General features: G+C 38.0%; 1 protein-coding gene across 2 annotated transcripts in view; it reads left to right on the forward strand.

The window, feature by feature from the left end:
• SLC44A5 (solute carrier family 44 member 5) overlaps positions 1-12,196 on the forward strand; it is an 89,671-nt gene that overhangs the window by 53,699 nt on the left and 23,776 nt on the right. For both annotated transcript variants that reach the window (XM_068690321.1, XM_068690322.1), the window contains exons 6-12: positions 3,239-3,367; positions 4,150-4,210; positions 5,840-5,963; positions 7,137-7,220; positions 9,093-9,205; positions 9,669-9,800; positions 11,517-11,616. In XM_068690321.1, coding sequence (XP_068546422.1) covers positions 3,239-3,367; positions 4,150-4,210; positions 5,840-5,963; positions 7,137-7,220; positions 9,093-9,205; positions 9,669-9,800; positions 11,517-11,616 — 743 coding nt within the window. The remainder of the gene's footprint in view (positions 1-3,238; positions 3,368-4,149; positions 4,211-5,839; positions 5,964-7,136; positions 7,221-9,092; positions 9,206-9,668; positions 9,801-11,516; positions 11,617-12,196) is intronic.

The following is a 12,196-nucleotide window of genomic DNA, read 5'->3' on the forward strand; positions in this document are numbered from 1 at the left end:
ATAATCCCTGTCACTGACCTCATGTGGGTTAAAATTGTTCTTCTGATCTTTTTAAAATTAGACCATTTTATTGACCTATTTTGCTGAGCAATTGAAGGGTCCGGAGGGCAAGATGTATGAGGAACGGCAGAAATCACTTGGATTGTTCATCCTGGAGAAGAAAAGACTTAGGGGAGGCCTCATGGCAGCCTGCAGCTCCCTCACAAGGCGAGCAGAGAGACGGGCATTGATCTCTGCTCTCTAGTGACGTGCGATAGGACCCGAGGGGACAGCCTGGAGCTGGGACATGGGAGGGTCAGGCTGGGTGTTAGGAGACGGTTCTTCACTGAGAAGGTGGTCAGGTACTGGAACAGGCTTGCTGGGGAAGTGGTCATGGCACTGAGCCTGCCAGAGTTCAAGAAGCGTTTGGTCAGCGCTCTCAGAAATGTGCTCTGATTTTTTGGGTGGTTCTTTGGGGACTCAGGATTTGGCCTGGGTGATCCTTGTGGGTGCCTTCCAACTTGGGATATTCTGTGATTCTATGTTTCAATAATTCAATTGTACAAACAGTTATATTGGTTCATTTTGGAAAGCAACAAATTATGTCGTGGGATTAAGTTGGGAGTTAGGAGCAGGACTGTTCTGATCCACCCTCGCTGCCAAAGTAATTTTAGTATATAAATGAACTAGGTGATAGAATTTGGTCTCAGTCAGCTTGACAACATTCAGTGAAATCCAGTGCTACTTTGGATGAGGGCTGTTAGATAGTAACCAATTTACATATGTTAATTATCTTTTTATTTCACTGTCATTTTGAAGTGGTTAAATTCCAGCTTGTCCTTACTCCTGATCCTAGTCCTTGCTAGATCTTTCTGGCCCATCAGTTAGTGTGACTGTATGGACTATTTAATACAGCTGAAGAGATGGATATCTCCAGGAAGGGAGAGCAAGAACCCTCTTAACACTATTCAGGTGCTGACAGAGTGGAAATTTTATCATCATCAGATTTGTTTCGGGATTCCCCACCTACCCACAATCAGACACCAGCACTATTACCCTGCAGCCTTTGGACTCTTCTGTTACTGGAATAATTCAGGCTGTCTAGAAATACTGAGTCATTGTGTGGGAATTGGCTAGTACTGTGGTCAAGTTGGTGGTGGGTGTGAGTTAAGAAAGGTGGAATACTTCTTGAAACAGAGTTTGAGGGAGGGAAAATAGTTACTATGTTTATTTTCAGACATATATCTCCAAAGCTGAGAATGTTCTTGAATGCTGTTTGGTGCTGCAGAGGTTTAATACCCTGGTCTTTTGCGAAAATGCTGAAGAAACTTTTCTTTGATAATACCTCTTTTGAACTGCAGAGATCTTTCATTCCTGTCCCTTTCTCATCAAATAGTTCAGGACAAAAACAAACAAACAGACAAAACAAACAAGAACTGACATGGGAAGAGCTTCAGTTCTAGAGTAAGACTGGATTTACAAACTGTTATTACAGTTCACTGGACCCACAAACAACACATTTCATAGCCTGTTTCATAGGTGGGAAACTGAGGTTATGGTAAAGTGTATACTCATAGTCACCTGTTGGTCCAACAAGGAAAAAGCTCTTCTTTCTTTGTTCCTTGCCTTCTGGGTAGTCCACAGGACCATAGTACTCATCAAGAAAGATCCTCTTACAGCATCTAGCCTCTAGCCTTTTCCAAGGATTAGCCTGTTAATATAAGGATTAACCCAAGATATTTTCCCAATGTTCCTTTAGATGAACTGTATGTGGCAGAATGCCCTTGAGGTGAAATATAACTGCAAATGGCGTCTCTCTGGTTCTTGGGTAGCAAAGCTTTGCAAAGGGTGTTTGGACAGCACAGCTTTGGAAACAGAGAACAGCCTTCTGGAAAAGGCTGAAATTTCCTAAGAAGATGGACTTCAAACTGACTTACGGCAATAAGCAACACTGAAGAGGTCAGCATAGCTGTACACTTGCATGATTCTAGTGACCAGGAAAGCCTTTAGAGCCTGTGTTCTAGGGCAGCTGCTTCTCCATTACCTAATCAGAATCTCTTGAGTGGATACATTCATCAAACCCCAGTCTTCCCTAAGTTTCACATATGAATCCTATTTATACTGGCTGTACCTGCTGCACTGTGAATTTCATTCCTGGAATGTTAACCTCACTTGCTTTGTAATTAGAGATTTGTCATTAGTCAGTCATAAAATGTTACCTTTATTTGAGTGATACACACCTAATTGAACGTTATTTGTGGAGATGTATTAGACTGAAGAAATTGTGTAGAAGGGTAGTTTAGTTTCAGCTGCATTAGACTTTTTTTTTAAAAAAAAAAAAAAAAAAAAGTGAAGTTCTCCTTATAAATGTAATGGAAAGAAATGCCATATATCCTGTGAAAATAGCTGCTGCTCCACCTGGCTCATATAACCACTTATTATAGAAGGTCTAAAAAAGGTTATGAAGATGCTGAGGGGCCTAGAGAACAAGACAGATGAGGAGCAGCTGTGGTCCCTTGGTTGGCTCAGCGTAGAGAGGAGGAGGCTGATGGGAGGCCTCATGCAGAGGGGCAGGTACTGATCTTTGTTCTCTGGTTACAGTGACAGGAGCCAAGGGAACAGCATGGAACTGTGACAGGGGAGGGTCAGGCTAGGTGTTAGGAAAAGGTTCTTTACTGAGGGGGTGGTTTGGGTGCTGGAACAGGCTCCCCAGGGCAGTGGTCACAACACTGAGCCTGGTGAAGTTCAAGAAGCATTTGGACAATGCTCTCACACAGGGTCTGATTTTGGGGTGCTTCTGTATGGAGCCAGGAGTTGGATTCAGTGATCCTTGTGGGTCCCTTCCAACTCAGAATACTCTGATTCAATTATTCTATATATGCTACTACTGATGGCAGCAGAGGAGGGCCCCCAATTTTTTCCTTGTGCTCAAACAGAAATTTTGTTTTGATTAGACTTAAAGCTCTGTGTATATACCAGAATGTGTAGAACCTAAGAAGATATGGAGAGCAGCTTGATATGCCAGATATGAGGAGAGACTTTGAAATGTATTCTATCAAACAGTTTTAGAATTATTCATCTGGGGATTCAAAAGCAAAACTCGTGTCCCTTCCTATATGCTACAGTATTGCTTCAGACAATTGCATAAAACCGTGCACTTTTATAGGTGACCTTTTTCTTTCTTTTTAATTACATTGACTTTTATTACCTTTCTCTGCTCCCAGTGCATCTTTACTCATTTTTTTTTCTTTTCTTGTAGCTTTGTGTCTCAAAGTGCCCAGACAGGTTTGCAACCTATATTGATGTTCAGGCTTCCTACAGATATAAACCAGATCAGTGGAATTATTTCAAGCAGTTCTGCAAACCTGGTTTTAACAATCCTCGCAAGGTGTGTATGTATACAAAGGTGATGGAATACATTTTTTTCTTCAAGCAATATGTAATATGCATGATTTTACTGGGCTACATCAGAGCTTTGAATTATTTCTGTTTCACCATATAAGGAGTTGTCCTGTATATATGGTTTGATACTGATTTAATCAAGGCTTAGGTATTGTATGCATACCAAATTCCCCACTCTTTCAGTGGATACTGTTTGCTTGCAAGAATATTTGCAGCTACCCATGTAGGTGCAGTACTGTGGCAAGGAAGTCTCCAGTAGTTAGGTACTCCACGGCAGTAGAGAATATGTCTCAGCTGAGTTCTTAAGGCTGCTACATCATCTACAGCTGCATAGTCAATGTTTTTTAGCTAGGAAAATTTAATCTATCCTTGATATAACTGATTTTGCACTGAAGCATACTGCCGTATTTCTTCCGTCTTTAAAAAACCTTGTGAATCAACAAAATTGTATTAGCTTTTTACTCTAAGAGAAAAAGTGAAGAGGAGGCAAGGAACAACTGCCCAGTCACCTTGGACCTAGATAAAGATACAAAATTAGCAGGTCTTTTCTTTTTTTTGTCACCAGAAAAGGCAAGGAAAATAGTCTTTTGCCAAATCACACTGACAGTTTAGATTCTCACATCATGAATGTGTATTGCAGCTCCACCAGTCAAGTTCAGGGAGGAAGCTACAAAACCCAGTTTGGGACATTTTCTCAGACTGGGTGAGAAATGAAAAGCATTTAGTTATTCTGTTATGTATTCAGCATTCCTATTTTTCCTCTTTTAGTCTGTTGCTCAAGTTCTACGTGATGAAGATTGTCCTTCGATGATCATTCCAAGCAGGCCTTGTGAGTGGTTCTATTTCTTACACACATCTTAGCAGAGTATTAGCGTTCACATTAAAGCACAACTCTGATCTGAAAAGTAGTCTGTGGCAAGCTCCCTAAGAGCTGTCTGTTATCTGATAGTGACTACATGTATTATTCAATTTTAAACAGCTTGAAAGTATAAAGATGTTTTTTTTTTTCTTACTGCTGTCTGTGAACATTCAGCATGTGATCAGGTCAAGATGAGCTCTTTTTTGTTCATGAATCATCACTAATAGAAAAAGATCTACACTTCAAATTGTGTCTTTTAAAATGTGTGAGCAAGCAACCCCACTGGCATCAAGAAAGTATCATGAATGTAAGAAGGATCATATGGCCAGCTATTAAAGTTCAAATGATACTTGAGCACAATTACAATGCAGCACAATTATTTGTTATGATGCTGGCTCTGCATGGCATACAGATCAGTAACGGAGGAGCCAAAAGATGTTTTGGTCACTCTGGTCAGCAGGTATTTCTGAGTAGATAACCACAGATCTCAGAGTAGATCTCAGCTACAGAAGTGTAATATCAAGAGTATCTGCCACTGACCCAGAAACTCATGCAAATAAGAAATTGCTGTTTATTTTTCCATGCTTTAAAGTAGACATCATGTAAATTGGGGGCAGGTTATCAACAAGAGGAAACATGGATTCTCTTTAATAAAAATAAGAATTTTTATTGAAACTGATGTGCTCACCCAAAAGGCAGAAAATTAATTTGCAAAGCTATTAGCTTCTTTTAGATGACAATAGGGGGCAAAGATTACAGGAGAGGCATGTTACTTAATTATATCCTCACAGTAATTGGTAGAATAGATAGTCTAGACTGAATATTGAACTCTGACATCAGTTTATATTAGAACTAAATAAAGAAAGCACAGAATTCTTATATAAAGTTTAAGTTCAGCTGTGTAGAAGGAGTGACCTGCTCTTCCTTTCAAAAATGAAAACCAGGACTTCTTACACCAAAGACCAAGGCAACATAAAGAAAGTATGTAACCATCTCTCCTTTTCTCTCTTTTACAATCACCACCTAGTTTGCCTTTTCCATTTTCTCCTCTCCAAGGATGTCTAGTGATAATATTTGGTACGGCAGGTCATCTGGCATATGAAGCACTGACGCTTGCTGCTATGTCTTGGTTTGGGTGCTAGTACCATTTTTGACCAGTTATGCTGAGTCTGTCCCCAGGGGCTGGTTTGATTATTGCTGTGTAAATGACATATTTGAGAAGCAGCAGTTTTTGTAAGCTGCCTAGATACCGGCAGAGAGTAAGTTCTGTATTTATTACAAATTCTTAAAGTGCTACAGATATTGTTACTGTTATTTAGTAGCACATAGAATTGCCAGTTGAAAGCTATGCTCCCATCATACCTGAACTTATACAAACATAGGACAAAAAGCCCCAGAGCATTAAAACATTATCTTGAATATAATGGTTCTTCCAATATTTGTCAAATGCAATGCGTCAATAGATCATGAAGTGTAAAACAATTGACTATGAATCTGAAATTATTTAAATATGTTAGAATTTGTTGCAAAAAACAGGTGATGAAAGTGGAGCTCATCATGAAATGTAATATGCATCCTTTGCTTTGATATTTTGAATAGTTCTTAAGAGATGCTTCCCAGACTTTTCAACAAAGAATGGCGTGCTAACTGTGGCAAATCAGACTACGTTCAGAGATGGAAGAGGGAAAACAAGAAATGTAACTGATCTCAGGGAAGCTGCAAAGTAGGTTTTACTGTTCTTTACCTCTAATTTGCTGCATTATAAGGTTGTAAAATAATTTAGGAATTGAAAAAATAATTGGAATCTGTTGTAGCAAATGGCTGAAGGTAACCTGGCAAGATTTACTAGTAAATGGTCTCTATGCCTGGGCAGCTGCATAGTTCTAGTAAGGGAAACCATCATTGTGTTATAAAAAATGAGCAGGGAGCTAAAAGTTTTAGTTTGATTGTCTCAAAGTGATTGGTTTTCAGTTTTTAAGTCACTTTTCTTGTTTTTCCTAACAAAAATTAGTGTTAAAGAAAGCTAAAGAAGGCATAAAGCTAAACCCTCTTGGTCTTGGCTATTCCTTCCAATGATGGTTTTTACTATGGGCATTTCACCTCTTAAGGGTGCCCCCAGTTTTTAATAATATGTCTAATGGTCAAAAAGTGATGTACTGGGCTCTGATGCATGGTAACACCTCCCTTGCAGATGGAAAGCTAGCACTTCCAATCCTGGGTATTAACCAGGATGAGAAAAAAATACTGAACAGCTGAACTTTTCCAGCTTCTGTGAGTCCTCATCTTGTCTGAAGAACAGGGGTACCTCTTCATGCCTCTCAATCCAAAACTGCCAAACTCCAGCACCTTACCAACCCTGATAACACCCACACCTGTAAAGTTCCCTTCTTCTGGCATGTACAACCACATTGTCTAGTCTTACCAAATCTTTAATTTCCTTTTAGGAAAACATGAATGTGGCTAAGCACTTTGTGAGATAGGAAAACAATTCCATAAATTCAACCTTTATCTTCACTGCACTCTCTTCTGCTTCTCTGCTATTAGCAGTCCTGGAGTCACAACTGTGTGGCTTGTAGCACACTGCAGATCTTAGTAATACATGATTTTCTTGTGACATAATAAGCAATTATGGTGATAAAGGTGGTGATAATCAGCACTCATAGAGCTTTTCTAGTAAAGCTCTATCAGGAACAGTATTGAGGATTCTTAACTTCAGAAGAATTTTCTTTGGCATGATTCTGATTGATGTTGGTATAGTTAGAGAAATGAAGCAGGAGAATAGTAATATGATCTTACTAGCAATATTTCAAATTCTTTCACTGGGCCTATTTGTTGTTAAAATAAATTCTGCTATTTTACCCAAAGCAACCTTTTTTTTTGGTTTATCTTTTCTCAGCGGCATCAATAATGTCTTGGATGCACGATCAGTTGGAATGAAAATTTTTGAAGACTATGCCATTTCTTGGTATTGGATACTAATGTAAGTTTTTAATGGGAATTTGTAATTCTTCCAAACACCCTTTGGACTGTACAGGAAATGAAAAAATATGGATCATGTATGTGTTTGTTACCAATCCTACTTTTAAACTCAAGGAGCAACTGTAACTTCCTGTCATCACATGATGGTAATGTTATGATTTCATACATGAGGTAAGGATAGCACAGCATATATACATAGAATGTCAATTGATGTGGAGTAGGTTTTAATATCCTATGAGGAAAAGTGGGAGGTGGTATGTTACAGGACCCATCTGTGTGGTAACTCCAAAACTGAAACTCTTACAGACTTTCAAACCAATTTGAAGTGTCAAGTGTCATTGGTATTTATATAAAACACAATTTCTAAATTCATACTGCCAATTCAATGTATAGTTAAATCTATTATAAATCTGCTAGTGCCAATTAAGTGGGCAAAGCAACGTCAAGAACAAAAAGTATGGAATAACATTAACTTTGTCTTGCAATTAATATTCACTAATCACCAGTCAATAAAAATACAGCACTGAAACAGAAGTAGTGGTGAGCTACTTCTACTACTTCAAGCTTCAGTTTAAGGCAAACTGTCTGTTGAGGAGAGTTGTTACCATGCTCTCAGTTTTGGTGTTACTAGGACTCATGTATTTCTAAAGAGATTTAAGCAGGGTACTGTCAGTACTTGCACAGGTAGCCTACTGCTTTCAAGAATAGAACCATAAGCTCCAAAACTACAACTTGTTTTGAGGAACATGTTCTGAGTTTTAAACAAGCCATTCACCACAAGCCATTTCACACTAGGGAGACTTTAGGGGCAAGGATGTAACACTAGCTTACAAAGACTTAAAATATAAAGTGATTTCTTGTCCCTCTGCCCATCTGGCTTAGTTGGCCCAAAACATCTCAGCGTTTTTGACTCTGTATTATCATGCTGTCCCACATCCTGTCTTTGGTAACTGGCTAATAATACTGGGAATATTCAGAAGGGAAGTTATCAAACACAGGCAAGATGTTTTAAATTTTTATGAGTATGTACTCAATACAAAATTCTGATACAACACCTACAAAAATTCTGAAAAATTAAATGTTCTCTAAATCATCTAAGCTGGATTTTTGTTGAAGGGGAATTACTATTCACATTGCTTTAGAATGCCTCACCTAAAAGTAAAAAGACTTTTTACAGTTGTTTTTTCCTTTTTGACTTGCCTTCTGGGAGTGTAATGAGAATAAATATTTCCCTAGTGCAGACTTGGGAAAAAGAAAACAGTCTGTAGATATGTTTCATAGGGGATCCATTAATAGGTCATATAAGTCAGCTCTTACAAGTTTCTTTTTATGCATCACAATATCCTGATCGTTCCCTGTTCTGATGGGTAAATAGTCACTGTTTTTCTTCCTAACCTTAATTATCTTTGTTTAGGAAAGCTCCTAGAATGTCACTTTATTAAAAGTGTTCCTTTCCAAGTAGGGATTTTTAATGGAAGACAAAAAACAGTAACGTCCTCCCACACAGGTAGTCCTCTACTTCAACTTTCTATGCTGTAGACTACACCATGTCCTGAGAAAGGCAGTGAGTTGTTCAGCTGGTGTAAATGACTAAAAAGTCATTTTTGGTGCTAGTCCCATTCAGCTGAGCTGAGAACCTAGTGTATACAAACATTTTTGGCTGTGCCCTGTGAGATCATCATATCTAAGCTACCGGTTTCTAATAGCAGATGATATCCAAGAGGATGTATTTCATAACAAAGATTTTGAAATACAGTTTTAAAAGTCATTCTCATGTGACACAAAGTGACCTTCACTTGGAGTAACGGGCATGGAAGAAAGGGAAGATTCTAACACTTTTTTTCCCCCATGTTTCTGTCTCCTATCTCTCCAGTGGGTTGTTCATTGCAATGATTGTGAGTCTGCTCTTCCTTGTGCTGTTGAGGTTCACAGCTGGGGTTCTCTTCTGGATTTTCATCTTTGGTGTGATTGGAATTATAGGTTATGGTAGGTATAATCTTCTAGTTTCTGAGGCTATTTTTCCTTATTGCTTAAATCTGAGCAAGGAAAATCAGTAATTATATCAATTAAACGGTACAACTGAGATAAGTAATGCTCAGTTTTGGACACAGTTTAGTGAGAAATGCTTAAATGACAGTGAAACGTAGTAAGAATTCAGCTGTGCTGACACTTAGCACCAGATATAGTAACCTGAATTATTTACCTACGGTAAGCTTAATGTATATTCATTTGCACTGATATTTCTTTTTGTACATGTGATTTTATAATTCACTAATTTCTCGGTAATGCATTTTTGATTTTTGTTTACTGACATGTTGAGGACATAACACTTGGCTTGTAAAAATATTTTTAAAATTAATTTTAAATATTAAATATATGTATATATATTTAAAAACTTGTCTTTGCGCTCTTCAGAAGCACACTTTTTGTGTTAATTGCTTCTTAAAAGGCATCTGGCATTGTTACTGGGAGTATGATCATCTCAAAGGCATACCTGGATCTGACCTCACTGTTTACGATATTGGATTCCAGACAGACTTCAGAGTGTACCTACAATTGAGGCAAACATGGCTAGCATTTAGTAAGTGCCCTTTAAAACCTGTATCAATTAATGGATATTCAGGAGAATCAATCACTGTCTTTTTGCAGTGTTTGCCTTGTTAAAGCTCCTTCAAACATGTCATTCAGACAGGTAAGAATTCTTTTTCTTTGTATTGTGCAAAATACCTGGTTTTAGAAAGGATAGTAGTGTATTTGGAAAGGGAAATACTGCAATCACACTGGTGATGGCAGTGAATAATGATTCTGGGAGAGACACAGAAATTAGATTAGTAACTATGCACATCTTTGTGGAACTCCTTATGATCAGATCACTGCTTTTTTTTGGAGGCTGCACTTAGACTGTGGAACGACCCTTCACAAATTTCATCATCTTTATTTTCAAGAGTGCTTCATTGCCTTCTCTTACAGGGTCATACACATCTCTTTTTAAAATAAAATTCTACTGGAAGAAGAAAGCGTGCACATTCCTCCCCAGGAAAAGAGGGGCAGAAGAGAGAACAAATATGTGGCAAATATTAATTGCACTGCAGTTACAACTCTATTAGAAGGCACATGGACAGTGTAACTGGGATGGTGAATGGGACATAGCCTAGATAAAAACTGTTATCTGAATTAATAGAACCGTATATTGCTTAAATCTCCTTTCTTTGCTTTGTGTTTTTGTTGGATCATTGAGCTTGTGAGGCATTTTCCTATGTACTGTTGAGGCAAATCTTTTTAGTATTCTATCTCTAGAGGGCCTTTTGACTGTATTATGTTTTTTCCTTGTAAGTCTCCAGTCTCTTCTGCTGCCTGATTCTTAGCAGCCAATGTGTAGTTTATCTAGAGGTCAGTGTCACTTTCAGACATACAAAATGAGTTACTCAGGAACTGTCCAAATGATTTGTCCAAAATCACCCAGCAAACCAGTTAAATATCCTTGATGAAAATATAGGTCCTCTCAGTCCTAGTCTAGAACTCATCATGTTTCATTTTTTCACTAGGGGAGAAATCATACTAACTTAATTGAAATGAAATGAGACCAACTTTAAAGAAAACTCATTGTGTTTTCCTTCATGAGGAACTTCATCAAAATAGGTGCTAAAGTGCATGTTATAAAAACTTCGTTCAGAACAAAATCTGTGGCTCTGAGCATCACAGTGGTTACTTGCCACCTGCAGTTCTGATGGCCAGGAATGCTGATAATATATGTAATCATGTTTTAAGAGTATCTGTGTATATCTCTGTCTGGGAGATATAAAATTTTTCAGGGAGATAAAAAAAAAAAGCATGAGAGAAACACACTCTTCATGAGAGTTAACTCATCGTCTCCTTTTTATTTTATTTACTGTATTTAGACACTACAAATTAGCTGCAGTCAAGTATTAACATGGAAAATGTTTGTTTATGAAAAATATGGTTTGTTATGGGTAAGCTGTATTTAAGGGCAAATGGTATGGTCATATTACAGTGCATGATTATCTTTGCCTGAGAATGCTATCTTCCATTTTCATCTAAAATTACAAATGCTGATGTCAGGGTCTTATACATTTTAATTCCCTGCATGTAGAATTGCCCTACACTGGCACTTACAAAATTGTGAAATAGAATTGAAGATTTGCAGCTGCAGTGAATGATAGGGAGAACTGCTGTAGCAGAGCATCTAGTGGAGTTCATGAGCAGTAGCGTAAAATGCAAGGCAGGAAAAAAAGCAATTTACAATTCTTGATAAATTATTATTTTTTTTTATTTACAGTGATAATACTTTGTGTTGTTGAGGTCATAATAATACTGATGCTGATCTTCCTAAGGAATAGGATTCGGATTGCTATTGCACTGTTGAAGGAAGGTAGTAGGTATGTTTGTCTGATCTTAAAATACTTTTAACTTTATTAAACGATCTCTAGGGTATATTCTTCTCGAGTTTCATCTTGCACTACAAAGAGCAGAAAGCTGAGAGTAAAAGCGCAACACTGGGTATGTTGAGAACATTAGGCAGTATATGGAATGCTGGTTCTCTCTTAAAAGAGGTTGTGTTTGTAAGAGCTTTCTGTTTTGCAGTAAGACATTTCTTAGCTCTCAGTTTCATGCTGTAAGAGCACATATACAGCGAGTGGTACCATGTATCCTGAGTGCAAACAGGTGTATCAGCTGAAATGTTAAATGCAGTACATTATAATAGGAGGAGCCTGGGGACCTATTGCTGCCAACTTCGCTCTGTAACTGGACTGTCTCCAAAATGACATACAGGTGGTGGAGTTTTGGTGCTTTTTTTTTTTTTTTTTACAGTGATTTTTATTTAGAAAAGACTGTCTTCTTCTGTCTCCAATCCATAGAACCAGAGAACCACAGAATATCCTGAGTTAGAAGGGACCCACAAGGATCACTGAGTCCAGATCCTGGCTTTCACACAGTGCAGACATGCATAAATCTGCA

Source organism: Anas acuta, chromosome 8, assembly GCF_963932015.1.
Source record: "Anas acuta chromosome 8, bAnaAcu1.1, whole genome shotgun sequence".
Taxonomy (NCBI): domain Eukaryota; kingdom Metazoa; phylum Chordata; class Aves; order Anseriformes; family Anatidae; genus Anas; species Anas acuta.